At 36.3% G+C, this 20598-nt stretch overlaps 1 protein-coding gene across 6 annotated transcripts in view; it reads left to right on the top strand.

Moving 5' to 3' along the window:
* Window positions 1-20598, top strand: part of LUC7L2 (LUC7 like 2, pre-mRNA splicing factor) — a 56584-nt gene that overhangs the window by 8489 nt on the left and 27497 nt on the right. For 3 of the 6 annotated variants that reach the window (XM_049641951.1, XM_049641952.1, XM_049641953.1), the window contains exons 3-5: window positions 1576-1652; window positions 4422-4492; window positions 6068-6162. In XM_049641951.1, the coding sequence (XP_049497908.1) occupies window positions 4435-4492; window positions 6068-6162 (153 nt within the window). In that variant the 5' untranslated portion in view covers window positions 1576-1652; window positions 4422-4434. Of the gene's footprint in view, window positions 1-347; window positions 1653-4421; window positions 4493-6067; window positions 6163-20598 lie in introns of those variants that run through there. The other 3 variants (XM_049641954.1, XM_049641956.1, XM_049641950.1) reach the window with 3 other exon arrangements.

A 20598-nucleotide genomic window follows, 5' to 3' on the forward strand; every position in this document is an offset into this window, starting at 1 on the left:
ACTCTGCTTGTGTAATGAGAGAAGATATAGTTGTGGCAAGGGGTGGAATAGAGCCTTTGGAATGTAGCTACTTTAGTATTTCTGTTCTCACATTTCCATCACCATTCTGTTAGCTCTTAAATATCATGCAAGCTTTTTCACCTAATACAAAGGTTATTTCCCTGTCTCATTCTTTATAATTTGTTACAGGGATTTTTATAGACAAGTAGGCTGGTAGATTTAAAAAGTTATTTTAGCATTATTGATCTTTGATCATACTTGGTAAGAACAAACTTGTTCTAGAAATTTATTCTACAATGGGCATTGCATTTTTTAAATGTTGGGGTTGTCTTGGGGCTTCTGGTGGGGGTAACAGTAGTACCTATTTGTAATTATAAACCTATAGGATCATATGCAAAGATTCGGAGGGATAGCCTTTCTTTACCATATAGTACCCTTACTTTTGCATTTTCTGGGGTAAAGGAAATTTTCTCCTATTCACTCAGTATGATTTTGTAAGTTCTGTTACATAGAAGTGACTTGATATTACATTTGGGAGGGAGAATACCATAATTGGTTTTTCCCACTGCCACCTTCGGCTGAGTACATTTTCTTTCCTTATGTAGTAAATATATTCTTGAAAAGTTTGACGTCTATCAAGTCACATTAACTGTTTTCAAAGCATCTGTAATCATAATATGCTAAGACATGGTAGTGAGTCCTTTTATAAAACAAATTCTATACTTTGAAGTATGTAAACATGCAGTGAATTAAACTGGGTGTATTTATTAACAATTACATGGAGTAATAGATTTTTTAAAAGAATAATTACAAAAGAGTTCTTACAGATGAGTTTTAAGGCTGAATTCTAAAGGAACAGCAAAGGTAGGTGGGAGAAGTTAGTAGTTGATGAGAAACTTCAAGGAGGGTGTAAAAGTAAATCGGTTCTTCAGTGTAGTAGGCACTGTGCAGCAGTAATCACCTGCTTTTACCTCTGAACACAAGGGTTTACTGAGGCCGGGCAAGTTTCTCCCTGCCCTAGACTAGAAATTGGCTATGGGTCTTTATATAGTTTCCTTGTTACTATATGGACTCAGTAGCTAATACAAGAAATGGTGGTAAGAAGGTGAAGCATTTCTCTGTGTTTGATGGTTTGAGGGCACAGGGAAATGAGAAGCTTTAAGCGTTTGGTTAGATGCCTGTCTTTCTTGCTCTGCTTTCCTCTCACTGAAGGGGTATGCATTTTATTTCAGGGGGAATGTGCCTACTCTGTCCTAAGCCATTGGTGACACTTGGCCCATAATAAGTGTACCTGCGGGGAGGGCTTTTCTTTTTCTGGCCCCATTTATAAGCCAGGGGTTGCTTCCATTTGCTTTGTGTGCTGTTGAGTTTTATTCTCTCTGGTTTCCCTAAGCTAAGCTCTAAGCTAATTCTATACAAAAGAAATATTAATTAGTTGTTTTTATAAGTTGCTTGCCATTAATGCCTGATAATATGCAGTAAAATAAGGATTCTGCATACCATTATATATGTCAAATATTACAGACTTTAAGGTTCTTTTAATTACAATACTAAACTCAGTTCACTTTTGCTTAGCCTTCACAGTTGTTGATCACATAGCATGGTCATCCACTCACAGCTTAAAAAAATACAGGGAGCATCGGAGAGAATGGGTAAAGTAAAATTTTGATGTTTTTAAAATAGCACCTAAATCTATGAAAGTTTATTTGATTTATTGTTTGTATGGGAGGGAGAGGGTGGGTGGTACTGGAGGGAGGGTGGGGGGTGGGCATTGGTAAAATAGCATGCACCATGTAAAACGATGTCAGATACGATATAGGCTGGTTTTCATTGTTACTAGTACCATTTAGGTCTTAAGTCTGTTTCAGAAAAGGTAGGACCATAAAATAGTGGTGTTGGCATTTTGCAGTGGGCTTATTTTCCCCTCCCAACAGATTGGAGGGGATTTTGAGAATAGCAATATTTGAGTACAGTTTGGACAGGAGCCTTCTTTTTAGAGCGGCCTATTGGCATTCCCCAAGTGAAACTGCTTCACTGCCATGTTAGGCCCTGTTAACTTGCTGAAAAACTTTTGAGAGGAATATTAGGCATTCCAGTTTTTATTGTACCCCTGCAATCAGGTATTCCCAAATACAAATTACAATTTGTGAAGCTCATGAAGGGGTTGAATCAAAGAGAGAGGTAAAATAAGTTGTTACTCTGAAGTTAGTTGCTTGGTAGGAAATATTGACAGAAATTTTGATGCTTGCATTCAGATGAAAGGCACTTTGCCCAGCAAAGTTCTCAGTCAAGTTTCTTATTCTACAAACTTGGCATTGTAGGTATGTACAAAGCCTAATTAATGTAGAGGTTATAGGGCAGAGCAACCTCCATACTTTTATGGTTAGGACATTGTGTTGCTATTAAATCACTTGATCTAATCTCTGCCCCATAATTTTTAAACTTTTTTTTTTTTTTTTTTTTTTACTCTGTTTATATACTAAAAATCTGGATTGAAGAAAAAAATGAAAAAAATTAAGAAATCAGATATTACCCACACAATATTCTGACCCCAACTTTGCTCTTCCCTTACATTGAAGTCATTTGCCAAAGTAAAATAAGACTTGCCGTGTTTACCATTTCCTAAGCCTTTCTGCCTCTATAAACTTTGTCAAAGATAATACTCCAGTTTGGAATGTTCTTCTTCTTTCCTATGGTTTAAGTCCTATCTTTTCTTTAAAATTGGGCTTCTACTTTTTGCATGAAGCCTTTTTTCTAACCTCTCCATCCTTGGTGGCCATTCTATAGCGTCTCAGAACTATTGAAGTACTACTGTTAATGAAACCCATTTGGCACTCGGGTCATGCTACCTTTATTACTTGTTAAATGTCCTATTTCTCTCTCAGAATCATGGACTCCTTGAGGGTAGAGAGCTTCTAATTATATGCCTATTTGTAGCCCCATTGACTAGCCCAGAGGAGATACTTTCACTAATAGGTTTGATTCTGTGATTTGGATCCAATGTTAGTGTAAGAAGGTAATTGTTTTTTCATAACTCAGGTAATTTTTATATGAATATAGGCCCAGAAGACCCAAAGATAAAGTATATTGAATTCATAAAGTAATTCTTTGTATTCAAAGATTTGATTCATAATTGTTTTTTATTAATTGTAGTCTCCCTCCCCCCCCCCCCCCCCCCCCCCCCATGGGCACTGTTTTACCTAGTTTCTTTTGAAAAACATGGTTTGGGCCAGATACCTTGACAGAAACCAAAATTACCAGTATTTTTATTTTAAAAATTCTTTGTTGATTTAGCCAAATTATACTTCGATGGTATATGCCCAAATAAATTAATGAAATACTGCTTGGTAGTGTAAACAAATTATTTTAAAATGTTAACCTTAAGACTCTTAAGTAAAGCTTTAAAAATACAAATAAACAGATACTTAGTTGCTAGTCCCTCAGGATATTTCTGTATCTTAAATTATTAGGGGTTTTATTATTTCATTGTCTTAAAGGTTTCTGTAATGCATAGGCTGATATTTGATAGCTGTATTTATTGTGTTTGCAGTTATCAAATGTTTTTAGAGCAAGCATTTTGAGGCACTGAGAAGTTACTTTAAAACACTTTTTGGCATTTATAGAAGTAGATTCTTTTTGTAAAAACTCATCAGAGATAGTCTTTGCTAAATTCATATTTGGAATTGTTTATATTTCACCTGATAGCTGTGTCTTCAGGGCACATATATCTTAATATTAGATTTAATGTTGTGATTTCTGAAGCAAAAACAGTCGCCCTACTTCACAAATGTTTGATTAGTAAGATTCCTGAGAACCTTGATTTTATTCTAAAGCCTGGTTTATGATAATCTTGAGCCATTAGTTTGGCATAGCATTGAAACAGTACTCTTGTTACATACTAAAAAGCTTAGATATTGTAGCAGGGAGAGTCCTAGATATGAAAGGTTTTTTTTTTTCCTACTTAAAACCTACATGATCTTTAAGTTTCTTAATATAATTTGGGTAGAGATTTTAAATAAGACAGTTTTTCTTACATGCCAGTAAGCAAAAAATGTCTAGTATATAGCATTGCCTTTCTGGTGCGAGCTTAACTTATTCTAATGTGAACTTAGGCCCTCCCCAAAGTCTAAAATGAGGTAAAATTTTTTAAAAACCATTTTTTAAAAACCCCAGTTGGCCCACAGAGCATTTCCTAGAGTTCCAGCATTGGACTTTTTCCTGTGGTCAATCATATTCTTTTGTAGGGTTACACTTGTTAAGTCAATATTTTGAAAAATAAAACACCCTGATTTTGTTCACTTTTGTTTTCATATACAAGAATCTTTACAGTCAACATGTACTTCTAGATGCTGTATTGAAATTGCTGGCAGAGTCTATTCTATACAAACTGAACAATCTGGCCCCTTGTTTTATTTGTAAAGGTTCAATGTATCTATGCCTGCCTACTTCAATCTGCAAGGGAGTGTCAGAAAGGCCCCGCATTCGCCGAGCCGTGAGTTATCACTAACTTTTCAGATGTGTTAATGAATGTGGAACAAAAGCAGTTGTGTTTAAAAGGAAAAAAGGACCATCAAAATAACCTTTATTATAGTAGCAGGCGTGAACACTAAATGATTTATTCCAAATTGTGGTGTCAAAAATAACCTACTTTAACTAGAGACTAGCCTCTAGAAAACCTATTGTTGAACTGCTCTGAAGCTATCATTTTAGCTATAAATTATTTTTCTTAAATATAATAAACCCTGATTGCAAATTAGAGTGTTAAGTCTTTTTAACGGAGTTAAAACAATTTGAACAAAATCTTACCCCACCTGAAAATGACATATTTAGTTGACTGCATTAAGCTCTTCAAAAAAGACCATGTGAAAGGGGTAAAGGCTTAACCTTTTTGTTGCTCACATGTAAAAAACAAATTAAATAATTGGATCACTTCCTAGATGAGTTTTTGGAGTGCCCCAGGCATCACATGAAGTACAGAGGTTTCTATAATCTCTTTTGGTACCAACAGTTCTCGCTTCAGTAATTCATCAGTAGGTTTTCATTCATCAATGATGGTATCAATTTAAGGCTAAAATAAAACACATTTCTTAGGGTTGATCATTCTACATAGAGGAAACATCCTTAAGAGTTTTTCCCCCCCCAAAGAGATTCTAAGCAAAAAAATTGTAACTAACATCTATATTTTGTTATTAGAGCTAGTTACCTTTATTTTTCTTAGACTCTTTAAAATTTGAGTTAGATAGGCCTATTTGATTAGCAGGTTGGATGCTTCTGTTGCTTAGGAGGTATATTGTGTTATATGAAGACAATAAATTTAAATGTACCCAGTTTGGCCATATATAGCACAGACCACCTAAAACGTGAAGGTATGGTACCTTTGGAGGCATTAAAGTTAACGTTTCATTTAGGCAATGTGCCTTTGTTTGACTGGTGTGTAAGTCCTTCTTCCAGGTTTGTACACTCTTAAACACGCTATTCTACCCTCTCTAACTCATCCCAGCAGCAAATGGGAGACACTTCAGCTGGAACAAAATAGTGGAAGAAATGGCGTCTGGGGTTCAGTGGGGATTCGCAGTGTGTATGCAATGTTTGCAAGATTACTTTTTATGTTTTTCAATTAATGTAAATAATTACAAAATAAATCTATGCTTAGCGTCAAGTAGGGAACATTGTATACCAGTAGAAACTCTCCTAGTGGGTCTGCTGCAAGTCGCTTAACCTCTTGGGGCCTCAATTTCCTCATCTGCAGTTTGAAGGAGTTGGACTCCATAATCTTTAAAGTCCATTCCTGCTCTGTATCCTATGCTTTTCTGAAGTACTCTGTTAACAATGCATTGCTTTCCCACTTTGACTATTTGAATTATATTTGCAGTACACATACTGCAGCTGCATGTCTAAAATAGTTTTTTCATGGGATATTATATAAAAAAACTAATCCCTCTTGAGCTGATTTATAAATATATGTGTGTATAGCCACACAGAAAAAGCTAGTGATAGTAGGGCTCTCAGAAAGTAAGTATTTTCCAGTTGTCTAACCTTGAATGTTATTAACTTTCCTATATTACAGGAGATACTACTCGCCAACGAATCAAATTCAGTGATGACCGAGTGTGCAAGAGTCACCTTCTCAACTGTTGCCCCCATGATGTCCTCTCTGGAACTGTACGTATTTATTAAATCTATTGTTTGATTATTGGTATCCTTCGAAAATGAACTACTTGATAAAGACTTAATTCCTTGTCAAGTTATTATGTGGTGATTTTTTAAAACACTGTTAGAGGAGGTATTTGCATCCCTTATATTGTTTGAGTTTCCCATCTGCAAAAATGGGATTTCTCCCAAAAGTAGTTTCTGTGCTTTATCATTTTTTCCTTCTTCAGAGCAGTTTTTGGAAAAGCCTTATTTGGAATATAGAGGCAATTACTGCACTATAGTTGCACTTTTGGTTCCAAAATAATATAAATGATTTTTAAAGTAGTTTTTTTTTTACCGTTGGGCAGAGTAGACTTTTATCCAAAGCATTATATATTAAGATTTGTGCACGTTATATTGTGGAAATCATAGTGGAGAAAACATATTAGTAAATACTTAAATTCACAGAGCTTAATTTGCTAGTAATGTTGTCACTTAAATTCATTTCATATTGCTGACTTCTAATGTAAAAGCTCGTTTAATTTAGATGCTATATCTAGTCGTGTTGGTTGACCTTGGAGTATCATCATTTTTTTATTTTTCATCATTTTAATTTGAAAGATAAACCACATGATGATGGACCTGTTTAAATGGAACAAAGGATCTGATTTCCTGACTTGATGTGGTTGAAATGGTTACTCACTGTAAGAGCTTCCCTTCTCTGGGTAGCTGTGATGGCAGCTAAAGATTTAGTTGGCTTTATTTCTCATTTGCCTGAAATGATGAAAAGCTTTCTGATTTCCGTTTTCAGAAGTGATGAGTTCCTGTAGTTAAATTAGTCTAAATGAATGGTTTCTTCTTAATAGGAAGAATTAAATACCTCTAACAGATAGATACCAAGGCATATGCAGTAGGAAACACTTTTGTCTTATTCCAGTAGGAAAGACTGTGGAAACTGTATTATGTTAAAAGGAAAAAGGGAGCCTACATTTAAAAACATGTAATACTTGAATTTTTTTTTTTTTTTAAGAATAACATAAGGTAAGAAATTAGATTCTGAGCATTTGAATTAGAACTATGACAGATAAGTTAGCCCTTGTATCTACTGGGTAATGTATTTTCTACTGTGATATAAAACATTTGAAATGTGAAAAATCGACAATTATGTGTAGTATCCTTTGATTCTTCTTACTTACTATTGTAGTAAATTTAACAAAGTCATTTTATTTAATGGCTAAGTTAATCACTTCAAATAGATTTTGAGAACAGGATTAATTACCAAAATGACAAATTTAGTTTTATTTTTTTTTAAGACTTAAAACCAGCCATAGCAAGACTTGGACACAGTGTTATATTCTTCAGATATGGCATTATTAGTAAGAATCACAGTTGTGCTTTACATTTTATAATGTACATAGGCAATTATGCTCATTTCTTAAAACTATTTTGTGAGGTAAATGATTCACAGTTAGCCTTAATGTTCGTAGGTGAGTTGCTCAAAATCACATAGCTGTTGATTTAAAGTAAAACTGGGACCAAAACTGAATTTTATTCAGCATGTTTTCTACTCTAGGGAGTACTTAATTTTTCATTATGTTAAATAAAAAAAGATGAATGGTTGGTCTTGGACTTTCCTTCTTGTAAAGTTCTTGTCTGGTAGATTTATAAGATGCACATTTTCTCAAATGTTAACATCTCTGAAATGCACGTTAAAAAATTTTTTTTTAATGTTTATTTTCATTTTTGAGAGAGAGACAGTGCAAGCAGGGGAGGGGCAGAGAGAGAGAGAGGGAGACACAGAATTCAAAGCAGACTCCAGGCTCTGTGCTATCAGTACAGAGCCTGACACGGGGCTCAAACCCATGAACCCTGAGATCATGACCTGAGCCGAAGTTGGACGCTTAACCAACTGAGCAACCCAGGTGCTCCAGAAATACACATTTTAAATTGATGATAGAAAAAGTATGAATTGGTTACTTTTTCTTATGGTACAGAATTGAATGCTGAGGCTTAAAATTGATGGTTCTTGGATTATATTAAAAACAGTTAACAAAAGCCCTTCTACATGTACTTGTCAGGGAAACTGTGGATGAAAATAGCTCATTTTGTCAGTGTAATAGGCAAGAGATTGTCGTATGTAAGAATGAGATTAAGTAGTTGTGAACCTCTTTGAGAAGTTAATCAGAACTTTATAGATTCGCTATAGGACTTTGTGAGAATCCAGGGTTATAGAGTGGTCTCCTTGAGAACTCAAAACTATCCATAGTGTGACTTTCTCATGACCCTTATTAGGAAAAAGAGCTATTTATAACAGTTCATCCTGTGTACAGATGGTTTGTAATTACAGAGTTATGACTTCTTTAGCAACCAATCTCTGTAGAACAACTCCTTTTCTGGCATAGTCTAACTATTCATACATTGTTAGCCTGTTTTCATTTGCCTTTACATTGAAATGCCTGCTTCTCTTTTGTTGTTGTTGTTTTAACAAATTAGATGAAAAGAACTGGATTGTAACAATTTTATAATGCTTTTTCTTTGTTGCATAATTAAAGTTTACCCTTTGCTCAGATTTGTCACTTCCAACAGAATATGACTCACTAATACTCTAGATTATTTAGCAGAATACACAGAAATGTATTCTCTCTCATTTTTGGAGATGGAGAGTGTGATTTCTAAAAACGTACTCACAGCTATTAGTATGGAATATTTTTGGGATTTAGTTTGGTGAAAATGCTCTGTAATATTTTACCTTTCAGTAGTCTGATACTCTGGTATAACTAATTCATAAACTAATAAGAGGAGGTCAGGTGTACAACAGAGAGGCAAATAATTGTGTATATGTTTATTTGGCTTATGATTTTTAAAGAAGTGTGACTGTTTCTTTATAACTGAGGAAGCTGCTTTATTTTAAAGGCTTGGGTTATTTTCATATTCCTCTATAATAGTGTCTTGTTTTAGTCTCATTCATCGCCTTCTTTAGACACGCTTGGTTTCTTCCTGTTCTAGTCACTATGCAAACAGTAGGCAGCATCTGCTTTCAGGTCAGGCAAAACAAAAACCTAAACAAAATTGTCCTTTTTTCTCCTAAATACATTATTTCTGGTACATACCTTCCCTGAAGAAAAATAAGTATAATGAAGTGCTCAAAAACATATCTTTCAGTCTAGTTCCTTGTGATCTAGGAAAAAGATGTGTAGTAGTAATAATTTATAGAAGCATTAAATCTAAAGCAGAGGTGGTAACAGAAGCTTGAAATTAAGATCTACAGAGATGAAAATGTGCACTCTCATGATGTGCCTGTCCTAAAATCAGAAATGGCCACTACTAATTTTATTATAGCCATCATAGTACAGTTGTAGGATTGACAGGCGTCATGATTATAGTAGAAGGTCGTTATTTCATAGATGGGAAAAATTAAGGCTCAGAGAAGCTGTGCTTGTCAGATGTCTGACAGAATTATAGAAATACACAGGAATCTTAAGAGTTATTTAAATCTCCTTTAAAAAAAAAATGTTTCTGTTAATTTTTTAGATAGCACATTTACTTAAGGCAGTGACTTGTAGATGCTTCTGAAATGTCCTTGGAGGCATTTCATGCACTAAGAACATGGGGACAGGCCGGTCTTTACTGTTTCAACTAGAATTTTACACATTTTAAGTATAGAGCTTTTCCATGAAAGTTTGTTTAAGTAAAGAGATTCTACTGCTGAGAAATAGAATTTAAAGTTTAAAATTGAGAAATATTAAGGGACAGGGATAAAGTAAAAATTTTCTCTGTGCTTTTGAAGTGATTAGGTAGGATTATTAGTTTCAAAAATTCTGAGTTGATTTTATAGTGCCCCAATAGGTTCTGAGATCATGACGTGAGTCGAAGTCAGGAGTTGGACGCTTAACCACCTGAGCCACCCAGGCGCCCCTATCTAAAGTGTAGTTTTTACTAATTGAAACTCCTTTATTGTTTCTCTAAACTATTCTGTTTAAGGGCTGGTCTAAAATCAGTTACTTGGATACATACAAACCTGAACTTTAAAACTGCTGCAGTCTTGGTAGTACCTCTGTAAGAGACCCATGAAAGTATGGAGAAGAAGAATAGGTGGTAAGAAAGAAAAACCACAAAATTTTCTCAACCAGCCACTAGAATGTAAGTTTCACAGTAAGAACAGGGATGTTTTGTTGAGCGCGGTGTCCCCAGCATCTAGAACCCTGTCCCTCCGTTGTGTTGAATGAATGATTGATTTACCCAAAGTAGAACACTAAATAAATCTGTTACAGAACTAACTTGAGTTTCAAGAATTAATGATTGTTAGTGGGAAATGTGTTATCTTGCAACTTCTGAGGAGCTGGGCAGTATCTTGGGTTCTTTGAGCTGCTGCTTAGAATATGACAGCAGTAGTTTCACATGCAGATGTGAAAAATTGGTTTGTAGATAAGCAAATCAACAAATGGTTTGTTTAGGGCTGCTTTGGTATTTTTTTTTTTAATTTTTTTTTAACGTTTATTTATTTTTGAGACAGAGAGAGACAGAGCATGAACAGGGGAGGGGCAGAGAGAGAAGGAGACATAGAATCTGAAACAGGCCCCAGGCTCTGAGCTGTCAGCACAGAGCCCGACGCGGGGCTCGAACTCACGGACCGGACCGTGAGATCATGACCTGAGCCGAAGTCAGATGCTTAACCGACCAAGCCACCCAGGCGCCCCTGGTATTTTTTTTTAATTTCTTTTTTTAATGTTTATTTTTGAGAGAGAGAGTGCATGTGGGGACAGGGGCGGGGGGGGGGGGGGGGGGGGGGGACACACAGAATCTGAAGCAGGCTCCAGGCTCTGAGCTGTCAGCACAGAGCCCGACGTGGGACCCAAACCCACAAACTGAGATCATGACCTGAGCCGAAGTCAGACGCCTAACCCACGGCCACTCAGGCGCCCCTGCTTTGGTATTTTTTTAAACAATTGTTTTTAACATTAGCCCACATTACTGACTTGATTTTTTTTTTTTTTAATTTACATAACATTTCTAGAGCCTTCCCACTTTGTGAAAATTCTGGTTTTTGCAACCTAGGTTTTACCAGTTTTGGCTTTTGAAGTATATTATATATAATGTCTTCATATCAAGCAGGTTTGCTGTTTGTATTTTCTTCTCAGTCTGTTAAAAAAAAGTATGTGTTTCTTTTTTCTCATAGTATTATAAAAATATGCATTCCTTTAACAAGCACTTGCAGAAACTGCCTAAACCAAAAACACCTTTGGTGTCCAGGAAGTCAGAGGCACGTTAAAAGCTTCCCACTGAGTAATTAAAACTTTAAAAACCAAGCCCTCAATATTGTTTATAGCTTTATTGGCAAAGTAGCACATGAATATCCTAAACTATTCAACTTGGGGTACATATAACCTTGGGAAGTAACCTTTTTTTTTCATACTGAATAATATTGCAGTCATTCATTCTGTATACTTAAAATAATACACTTGAGGCTTGTGGGAGTGATTTTTTTTTAAATTTTTTTTAACATGTTTTATTTATTTTTACGAGACAGAGCATGAGCAGGAGATGGGCAGAGAGAGGGAGACACAGAATCTGAAGCAGGCTCCAGGTTCTGAGCTATCAGCACAGAGCCCAATGTGGGGCTCGAACTCACAAACCATGAGATCATGACCTGAGCTGAGGTCAGATACTTAACTGACTGAGCCACCCAGGCACCCCTGAAGTGATTTTTTTTTTTTTTAAAGGTGATCCAGAGACCATGTATTCTAGAATCTTGTTATAGTTTTAGTATGACTTTAATTGAGGTTGCTCAGCAAATTTGTTACTTAGATTAATGGCTAAATACAAATACAGGGACACCTGGGTGGCTCAGTTGGTTGAGCGTCTGACTTTGGCTCAGGTCATGATCTTGCAGTCTGCGAGTTCTAGCCCCGTATCAGGCTCTGTGCTGACAGCTCAGAGCCTGGAGCCTGCTTCAGATTCTGTGTCTCCCTCTCTCTGCCCCTCCCCCACTCATATGCGCGCGCACGCGCGTTCTCTCTCTCTCTCTCTCTCTCTCTCTCAAAAATAAATAAACATTAAAAAAAATTAAAAAAAATACAAATACACAGTTGACTGCTGACCAGCACAGGTCTAAGGGTGCTGAGCCCTGCACAGGCATAAATCCCTGTGTAACTTTTGACTTCCCCAAAACTGAACTGATACCCTGTTATTGACTGGAAACCTTACCAATAACATTAACAGTCCATTGGCAATATTTTGCATGTATTGTATATATGTATTATATACTGTATTCTTACAGTCAACCAGAAAAAATATTAATAAAGTCATGAAGATATATTTACAGTATGGTACTATAAAAAAATCTACGTATAAGTGGATCCATAGCAGTTCATTAAAAAAAATTTTTTTAATGTTTAATTTTGAAGAGAGAGACATTTTGTGAGCAGGGGAGGGACAGAATCCGAAGCAGGCTTCAGCCTCTGAGCTGTCAGCTTGAACAGTTGTGGGGCTTGAACCCACAAACCGTGAGATCATGACCTGAGCCAAGGTCAGCGCTCAATCGACTGAGCCACCCAGGCGCCCTTTTTTTAACTTCTATAATAGAAAATTTCAACTATAAATAAAAATGTGTAATGAATTTCATGTACCTACCCATACAGCAACTTCAATAAATCTTTTACCACATAGCTGCCTTATTTATAATCACTTATGTCCTTTGGTTTGTTTTTTTGAAGCAAACTTTAAATCTTGGACTTAACCTGATAGGATGAATCTTGAAACAGTATAAAGTAGTAAAGATCAATTTTTTGGGGGGCGCCTAGGTGGCTCAGTTAAGCGTCAGACTTTGGCTCAGGTCATGATCTCACAGTTTGTGGGTTCAAGCCCTGTGTTGGGCTCTGTGCTGACAGCTCAAAACCTGGAGCCTGCTATGGATTCTGTGTCTCCCTCCTCTGGCCCTCCCTCACTCATGCTCTCTCTGTCTCTCTCTCAAAATAAATAAACATAAATTTTTTTTAAGCAGATTGTTTTTCATAGTTTGGTACATGATTAAGATATTTCAGTGTCACATTTACTTTTCTGTACAATGATTCTCAATAAATGCTTATTACCTGAGAACCTCAAATCATCCTCCAGGTATTCCTTGAATTCTTCAGATCTGTTTTAGAGATAGATACAGTTTTGTAAACTGTGTTTTAACAAGTCTGAGGAAACTAGTGTGTCTCTGAAGCTATTTAATGAAAAAGAGAGGATGGAGTTATAAATGCATCATTTGGAGGATGAAGACAGTGAACACAGAATGGAACAAGCCCATAATAATAAATGAAAACTTGAAACAAATATTTGTTGTACGGGGATTAAACTACAAACATCAAGCAAACTCACAGATTCTCTCACTGGAAATACTTTTTTTTTTTAGTTTATTTTGAGAGAGAGCCCATGCACATGCGAGGAAGGGGCAGAGAGAGGGAGAGAGAATGGCAAGCGGGCTCCGTGCTGTCAGCATGAAACCCAACATGTGTCTTGATTTCACTGAGCTGTGTGATCATGACCTGAGCCCAAATCATGCGTTGGACGCTTAACTAACTGAGCCACCCAGGTGCCCCTGGAAATATTTTTTAAATTGATGAATTCTACCTTGATGTGCAAAGACAGATGTCTTAAGAAAAATCCTTTTTAGTTTGACGATTCTCATTAAGGGAACTTGTAAAAGCATTTTTGTTTGTTTTTTGACCTGTATAGAGTTAAATATCTTGAATGTATTTTGTCCCATAGACATAACTGGTCTACAGGATCAAAAAATATAGGCATAAATATTAATTTATTTGGATAATTTTATTTGTAAAATTTCCAAATTTAGGTTTTTCTGTTTTTTCCCTTTTATGATATTTATTACAGTGTTTGGAGTAATGGCATTTAAGTAATATTGAAATTAAGAGGAGGAAGAAATAGAAAAAAGTGAGCAAGAGATACTAGGCTAGTGAGGGCTGAATGGAGAAGGTAAAGGATTTACAGTAAAGATTAACAAAAAAATTTTCTCCAAAAGGTGATTTATTTTCTTCATCTCTTTGGGAGTGGTACTGATTGCTGTGAACAACATTCATTCATTCGCCTAACAAGTACTTATTGAGGACATACTATGTGCGGTGTTGGGGATACAGAAGTGAACATGGGTTTCTCCTTTAGTGGTAGGAGCTTGCATTCTGATGTTGGAGACACACACTAAGTGAAAAGAAATAATGTGATTTCAGGTAGTGATTTAAGTTGCCAGAGGAAAAAACGCATGGTTAGGTAATTTAGACAGTCTGAGACAGTGGTCCAGAAGCTACTCAGGGTGGTTAGAGAAAACTTTTTTGATGAAATGACATTTAAAGAGATCTAAATGTTAAGAAATTTAAGCCAGTCATTTCTAAGTGGAAATAAACTTAGCATATGTTGCTTCCCCACAGAAACTTTGGGTGTTTCCCTGTTATATATATGGCCCCCAATGTAAAATCCTTAGACCAATCAATCTACCTCTTCCTTGAATGGATAAATCAGTTTGGTCCTCTCTTTTTCCCAGACTGATTTAAAAAAAAAAATTTTTTTTAACATTTATTTTTGAGAGAGAGAGTGAGACAGAGTGTGACGGGGGAGGGGCAGAGAGAGAGGGGGAGACAGAATCCGAAGCAGGCTCTTGGCTCTGAGCTGTCAGCACAGAGCCCGATGCAGGGCTTGAAGTCACAAACTGTGATCATGACCTGAGCCAACGTCAGATGCTCAACCAACTAAGCCACCCACGCGCCCCATTTACCAGACTGATTTATTCATTGTTGTCTATTTTCCTTCCCCAGTATGCTTCTTATTTTTGCATCTCTTTCTTTTCCTGGGATAACTTTTCTCCTTTACACATTTGAATCCTGCTTGGCTTAGTACGTGTGATTGCCTAAGCCTGTAGCTGTTTAGCCTCTGACCCCTTCATATAGCACCTGCTCTCCATACTGCTGAATAGGCACTTGTTAGTTCATCTTGTTTATATATGTGTTCTCTCTCTGTCTTGTCTCCGACGGTATAGTCTTTGTAAAGCAAGAATTTTTGTCTTAATGTTACCTAGATATCTTTGCATATGTTGGTTTGAAATGGATAAGAAAGTATTCTCTGCTATGTTCATCAAAAAACATCATCAAGGGGCTTCTGGGTGGCTCGGTTAAACGGCTAACTCTTGATTTGGGCTTAGGTCATGATCTCACAGTTTGTGATTTGAGTGCTGTGTTCAAGTTCATTGTGCTGAAAGTGCAGAGCCTACTTGGGGTTCAGTCTCCTCTCTGCCCCTTCCCCGCGGGCACACGCAGATTCTCTCTCTCAAAAAAAAAAAAAATAAATAAATCCAGCAACCACCAATATTAAAAGCTAGAAGAGGAGCTTTATTTTTCTTTATGCACTCAGGGAAAAATGGACTTGGAAGTGGAACATACGAGTGGGAACAGGTAGTTACTAAATGGGAAGTGGTAAAAAGCAGGAACTACTCTGCATGCACAGTGTGCCCCTTCCCTCTTCACCCAATAGTCATGTTGGACTTGTTAGTTTGAATGCCAGGATTGGAATTAGGAAAGAAGAAGCTTAATTTATTTATGTGTTTATTTATTTTAAATCTTTACTTTTGAGAGAGAGAGTGTGAGCAGGGGAGGGGCAGAGAGAGAGGCAGACACAGAATCTGAAGCAGTCTCCAGGCTCTGAGCTATCAGCACAGACCTGACGCAGGGCTTGAACCCACGAACTGGGAAATCATGACCTGAGCCGAAGTCTGAGGCTTAATTGGCTGAGTCACCCAGGCGCCCTACTTAATTTTTATTTTTTAAGATAATATGGCATAACTTAAACTCATACCCAAGTTTTGTTCTTTCAAGGGTTTGCCATATTAGACGACTTTCTCTTGTTCTTGAGCTGGGGCTTAATTCAAACATTGAACATGTATGGAAGAGAGATTTTACAAATGTGAAGAGAGAAAGTGAAGGTGCAAGAAGAATCAAAATGTAGGCAATTTGTTTTAGAAAATAGCATTGGCATTGGAAGGTATATGGAAGGGTTCAAATGGCCACAGGTTTGTATTTCCTGTGCTCTCTGTCCTGCTGTCATGTCACTGTTTCACTTGTTCTCTAGCTGGTGTGTATTCTTTTTAGCACTTTACCATTGTTGCTATCTATTCTTTGATTCCTTGCTATTTTTCTACTGTGAATTATTTATCATATTTCTATGTCTTTCACTCTTGAGACTCTTAAAATAGTGTAAGACAACATCATAAAAAGACAAGTGGGAAGAATTATTATTTTAAACACTAAACAGTATAAATAAATGAATGAATTAAAACCAGGTTAAATAACAGTGAAACTATTGCTCTAATGAACACAGGTTTTTGGAAAGTTAAATAAAAATTACCAAGCAGTGGGGGAGAAAATTACCAAGCAGTGGGGTTTGTTTTTAAATTTTAAGTATGATAATAGAAATTTATACTGTTCTTCCCAAGCATTCTTCCTCACCTTCCTTAAATTTTCCTGTGGCAGTATACTATTATCTTGCAGGTGGTACTGTTCTTTAGAAATAGTTTTCAGAGTTTTGTTAATAAATTGACTTAGGGAGGTCAGATGTGGGGTTTCTATATAATTTTTTAAAGAGGGTCTCCTAGAAGAATACTTGAGATGTAATTCTAAGGAGAAATATGTCAATCTGTCTGTTTGGAAAACTTAATTGGATAAAGAAAGCCTTTAGTATCATATCTATCCCATACTGGACACTGCTACTTAGGTATCCTATTATATCACATTACACATGTCCAGACAAACGTTTTCCATCACAGACCAGCTCTCCCAATTTATTTAGTTTCTTTCTTTTGGTGGCGTCATTGTTTGCTCATGTTTGAAATACTTGAAGCCTTGGTAAGATTCCTGACTTTCTCCTCTCCACACTTCATTTCCAGTTAGTTAATTGATTAGGTGGTAGTTCCATTTAATTAGTTGTTTGAGAATCATTGTGTTATTGAAAGAATATTGAGTGATATTAAGGACTGGACTTAAATTTTTACTCCTGCTAAGCTTATAATCTTAGCCTTATGATCTTAAGATTTCTCTGAGCCTTGATTTCCATTTTTATAGGAAGGTAGTCATGCAATAGATTTCAGAGCTCCTTCCCATCTTTAAAATGGTTTTGCTCCTCTTTAGCCCCTTATTTTACCTCCATTACCTGCCTTCTCTTTTCTTTTCTGCTTTGATACTAAGGATTTATTTCTGGCTTATATTAGCCTTTCCCACCCTTGATCTCTTTCTTCTGGTCAGTCCATCTAGTAGTGTGGTGTTAATGCTTTTAAAATACAGATTTTATCACGTCATATTTCTGTCCAAGTAGTCAAGCATTCCTGTTTGCCTAATAGAGCAAATTCCACATGTTGATTTGTATTCAGAATTTCCCATGATCTAGTCAGAGTTCGTAATTGGATTGATAAAGCAATCCTGAAGTGTTTGAGAAAAGACAAGTTTGGACAGACTTAGGGAATTTGCCAGTGTTAAATGGATACTGACATGTAAAGGGAGGTCTTGTGTGTTGCTGAGTACCCATTGTATCTTATTTTGTTAATTACTTAGACAATATAGTCTTCGAGTATAAGTGAAAACATAAAATATGAATATTTACTATTAGATGTCATCCCCCATCCAAACCTAAACCTTTTTCACTCTCTTTTCTGTACATTTACAAGTATGTGTGAGTGTGTTTTAACAAATGGCATTATATTGTTTGATTTTTTTCTTTTTTAACTTGGAGAAGTTTCAAATTACTGGTCTATGTTTTATTTATTTAAAAAATTTTTTTAATGTTTTTATTTATTTTTGAGACAGAGAGCATGAACAGGGGAGGGGCGGAGAGAGAGGGAGACCCAGAATCTGAAGCAGGCTCCAGGTTCTGAGCTGTCAGCACAGAGCCCGACGCAGGGCTCAAACTCACGGACCGTGAGATCATGACCTGAGCCGAAGTCGGACACTCAACCAACTGAGCCACCCAGGCGCCCAGTGGTCTATATTTTTAAAATATGTCTCTATATTTCATAATATGGCTGTTTCCTAAAGTATTTATTCAGTGATTATTAATATGTTAATAGTTTTTGGTTTTGGTGCACAGTGTGGCAATGAAATCTTTGTACTTCTTTGTGTATCTTTGCAACTGTTGCTTTAGTTTGATGTCTAGAGAGTGTAAATTCCTTGATAGAAGGAATGATATACTGCTTTATAATTCCCCTTAGGATCTAGCTCATGGGCCTGAGCAAATGTACTAAATACAACAAAGCAAGAATATTGCAATTCTTGAAGTACTGTGCCTAGTTTCTATCACAGATTTATTCATTAACCTATTACTGCCGTTCATTTACACCTGGCAGCACACTAAAATGTATATAATATAATATAATATATACATATAACTATAATACCATGTTTGTTGATTTTGATGTATAATTTCCACATGCTTCTGTTCCTATTATGTAGATTTTTTTGGTCCAAAATTAAAGTGACTTCATTGATTTTTTTTTTTTTCCTGACTTTAAGAATAATACTAGTTCATTGCATTTAATTCAGCCAATATCAAACAGCAGTGCTTCCATGAATTTACAAAAATGGCATTTTTATTGCATTTTTCTTTGCCATCTCTTTACTCTACTTAGTATCAAGATCATCATTTCTCTTGGCTATATAATGTATTATATGGCTGTTCCATAATTCAGTTAATCAAACTTCTGTTCCTAGGCTCTTAAAATGTTTCTAATTTTTTACATCAAAAACATCATTGTTAAACTTCTGTCTGTTTAACCTCTGTGTACTTATTTCATTGTTTTTCCAAGTTCTTAGAATTCCTTATGTTAAATCGTCAAGTTTATTTAGTAGTCATGGGTTTTGTAAAACCTGGTCTTTTATGTAGGAAGGGAAAAATAAGAGAAGCCATTTTCCTCATGAAGCTTAAAGTCCACTTAAGGAGATAACCTTCATTTTTGGAATTTCAAAACAACACTTAAAAAAGCACTTAACAGGGGTGCCTGGATGGCTCAGTCAGTTAAACATCTGACTTCGGCTTAGGTCATGATCTTGTGGTTCGTGAGTAGTGAGTATAAGCCTCGCATTGGGCTCTGTGCTGACAGCTCAGAGCCTGGAGCCTGCTTCCGATTCCGTGTCTCCCTTTCTCTCTGCCTCTCCCCACTGCGCGCATTCTCTATCTCAAAAATAAATGAACATTAAAGAATATATGTATACATTAAAAAAAAACAACAAAGCACTTAACAGAATCAAGTTTGTTAAACAGTGAAAGGTAGTACAAAGTGTTGAGAGGTTGTAAGAGAAGTTGCCAGAATCATATATAGTTATTTGGTCAAGACTTCATGGAGGAAGTAGATTTAAGATGTAGGAGACAAAATGCAGAACTGAATTTATTCAATTAAAAGTTTAAGTATTTTGGGGTACCTGAGTGGCGTAGTTGAGTGTCCGACTTTTGATTTCTCCTCAAGTCATGATATCAAAGTTGTGGGATTGAGCCCCGCATCAGTCTCTGCTGAGTGTGGAGCCTGTTTAGGATTTGCTCTCTTTTCCCTCTTCCCTCTCCACCACTCATGTGCTCTTTCTCTAAAATAAAAAAAATTAAAAAGCATTTTTCCCATTTACAATCTGAAAATTTAGATGCCTTTTAATTAAAACACCAAGAATAATAAACTTGCGGGAAGAATTTAATTATGAAGTAAATTACTTGTTAAATTTAAAACTCAAATCTCTTCCTATGGCTTTCATCACAAATAGAGCCATTATAACTTAAATAACCAAACATTTTATTTTGTTCACTTTGAAGCTTAATTATGTCAGAAGAGAAGCAGGGGCAAATATCTGTGCACTTTGTGTTCAGAGTACTCTTGAACCATCAGTGAAGAAGTCAGGATTGATTTGGCTTTTATTTATCTTGCCCTTTTTTTTTAATGTTTTATTCTTGAGAGAGAGACACAGAGACAGAGAGAGACAGAGCATGAGTGGGGGAGGGGTAGAGACAGAGAGGGAGACACAGAATCTGAAGTAGGCTCTAGGCTCTGAGCTGTTAGCCCAGAGCCCCATTCGGGGCTTGAACTTGGGAACGGTGAGATCATGGCCTGAGCCAAAGTTGGATGATTAACCAACTGAGCCACCCAGGCGCCCTGGGATTGATTTGGCTTTTGAGGATTGGTTCATAGGTGGTCATAGTGTGGTTCTACCATGGTTCCCTTTGTAGTGGCTTTTTAATTTGATGACTGGTGTCCTGGAGAGCATTAACATGGGCATACTTGCCCCTCACTCTCTTTTACAGTAGCAAGTACTTGTGTTTATTTTGGCTTGCTTGTTTTTCATTTTAAATACTCTGTGCATGCATGTACATGCTCAGTCATGATGATCTGGACAGGAAGACAGATGACTAGTATCTAGAATTCTGAAAATTCTGCCTATACCTACTGTCCTG

The sequence above is a fragment of the Panthera uncia genome, chromosome A2 (genome assembly GCF_023721935.1).
Source record: "Panthera uncia isolate 11264 chromosome A2, Puncia_PCG_1.0, whole genome shotgun sequence".
Lineage (NCBI taxonomy): Eukaryota > Metazoa > Chordata > Mammalia > Carnivora > Felidae > Panthera > Panthera uncia.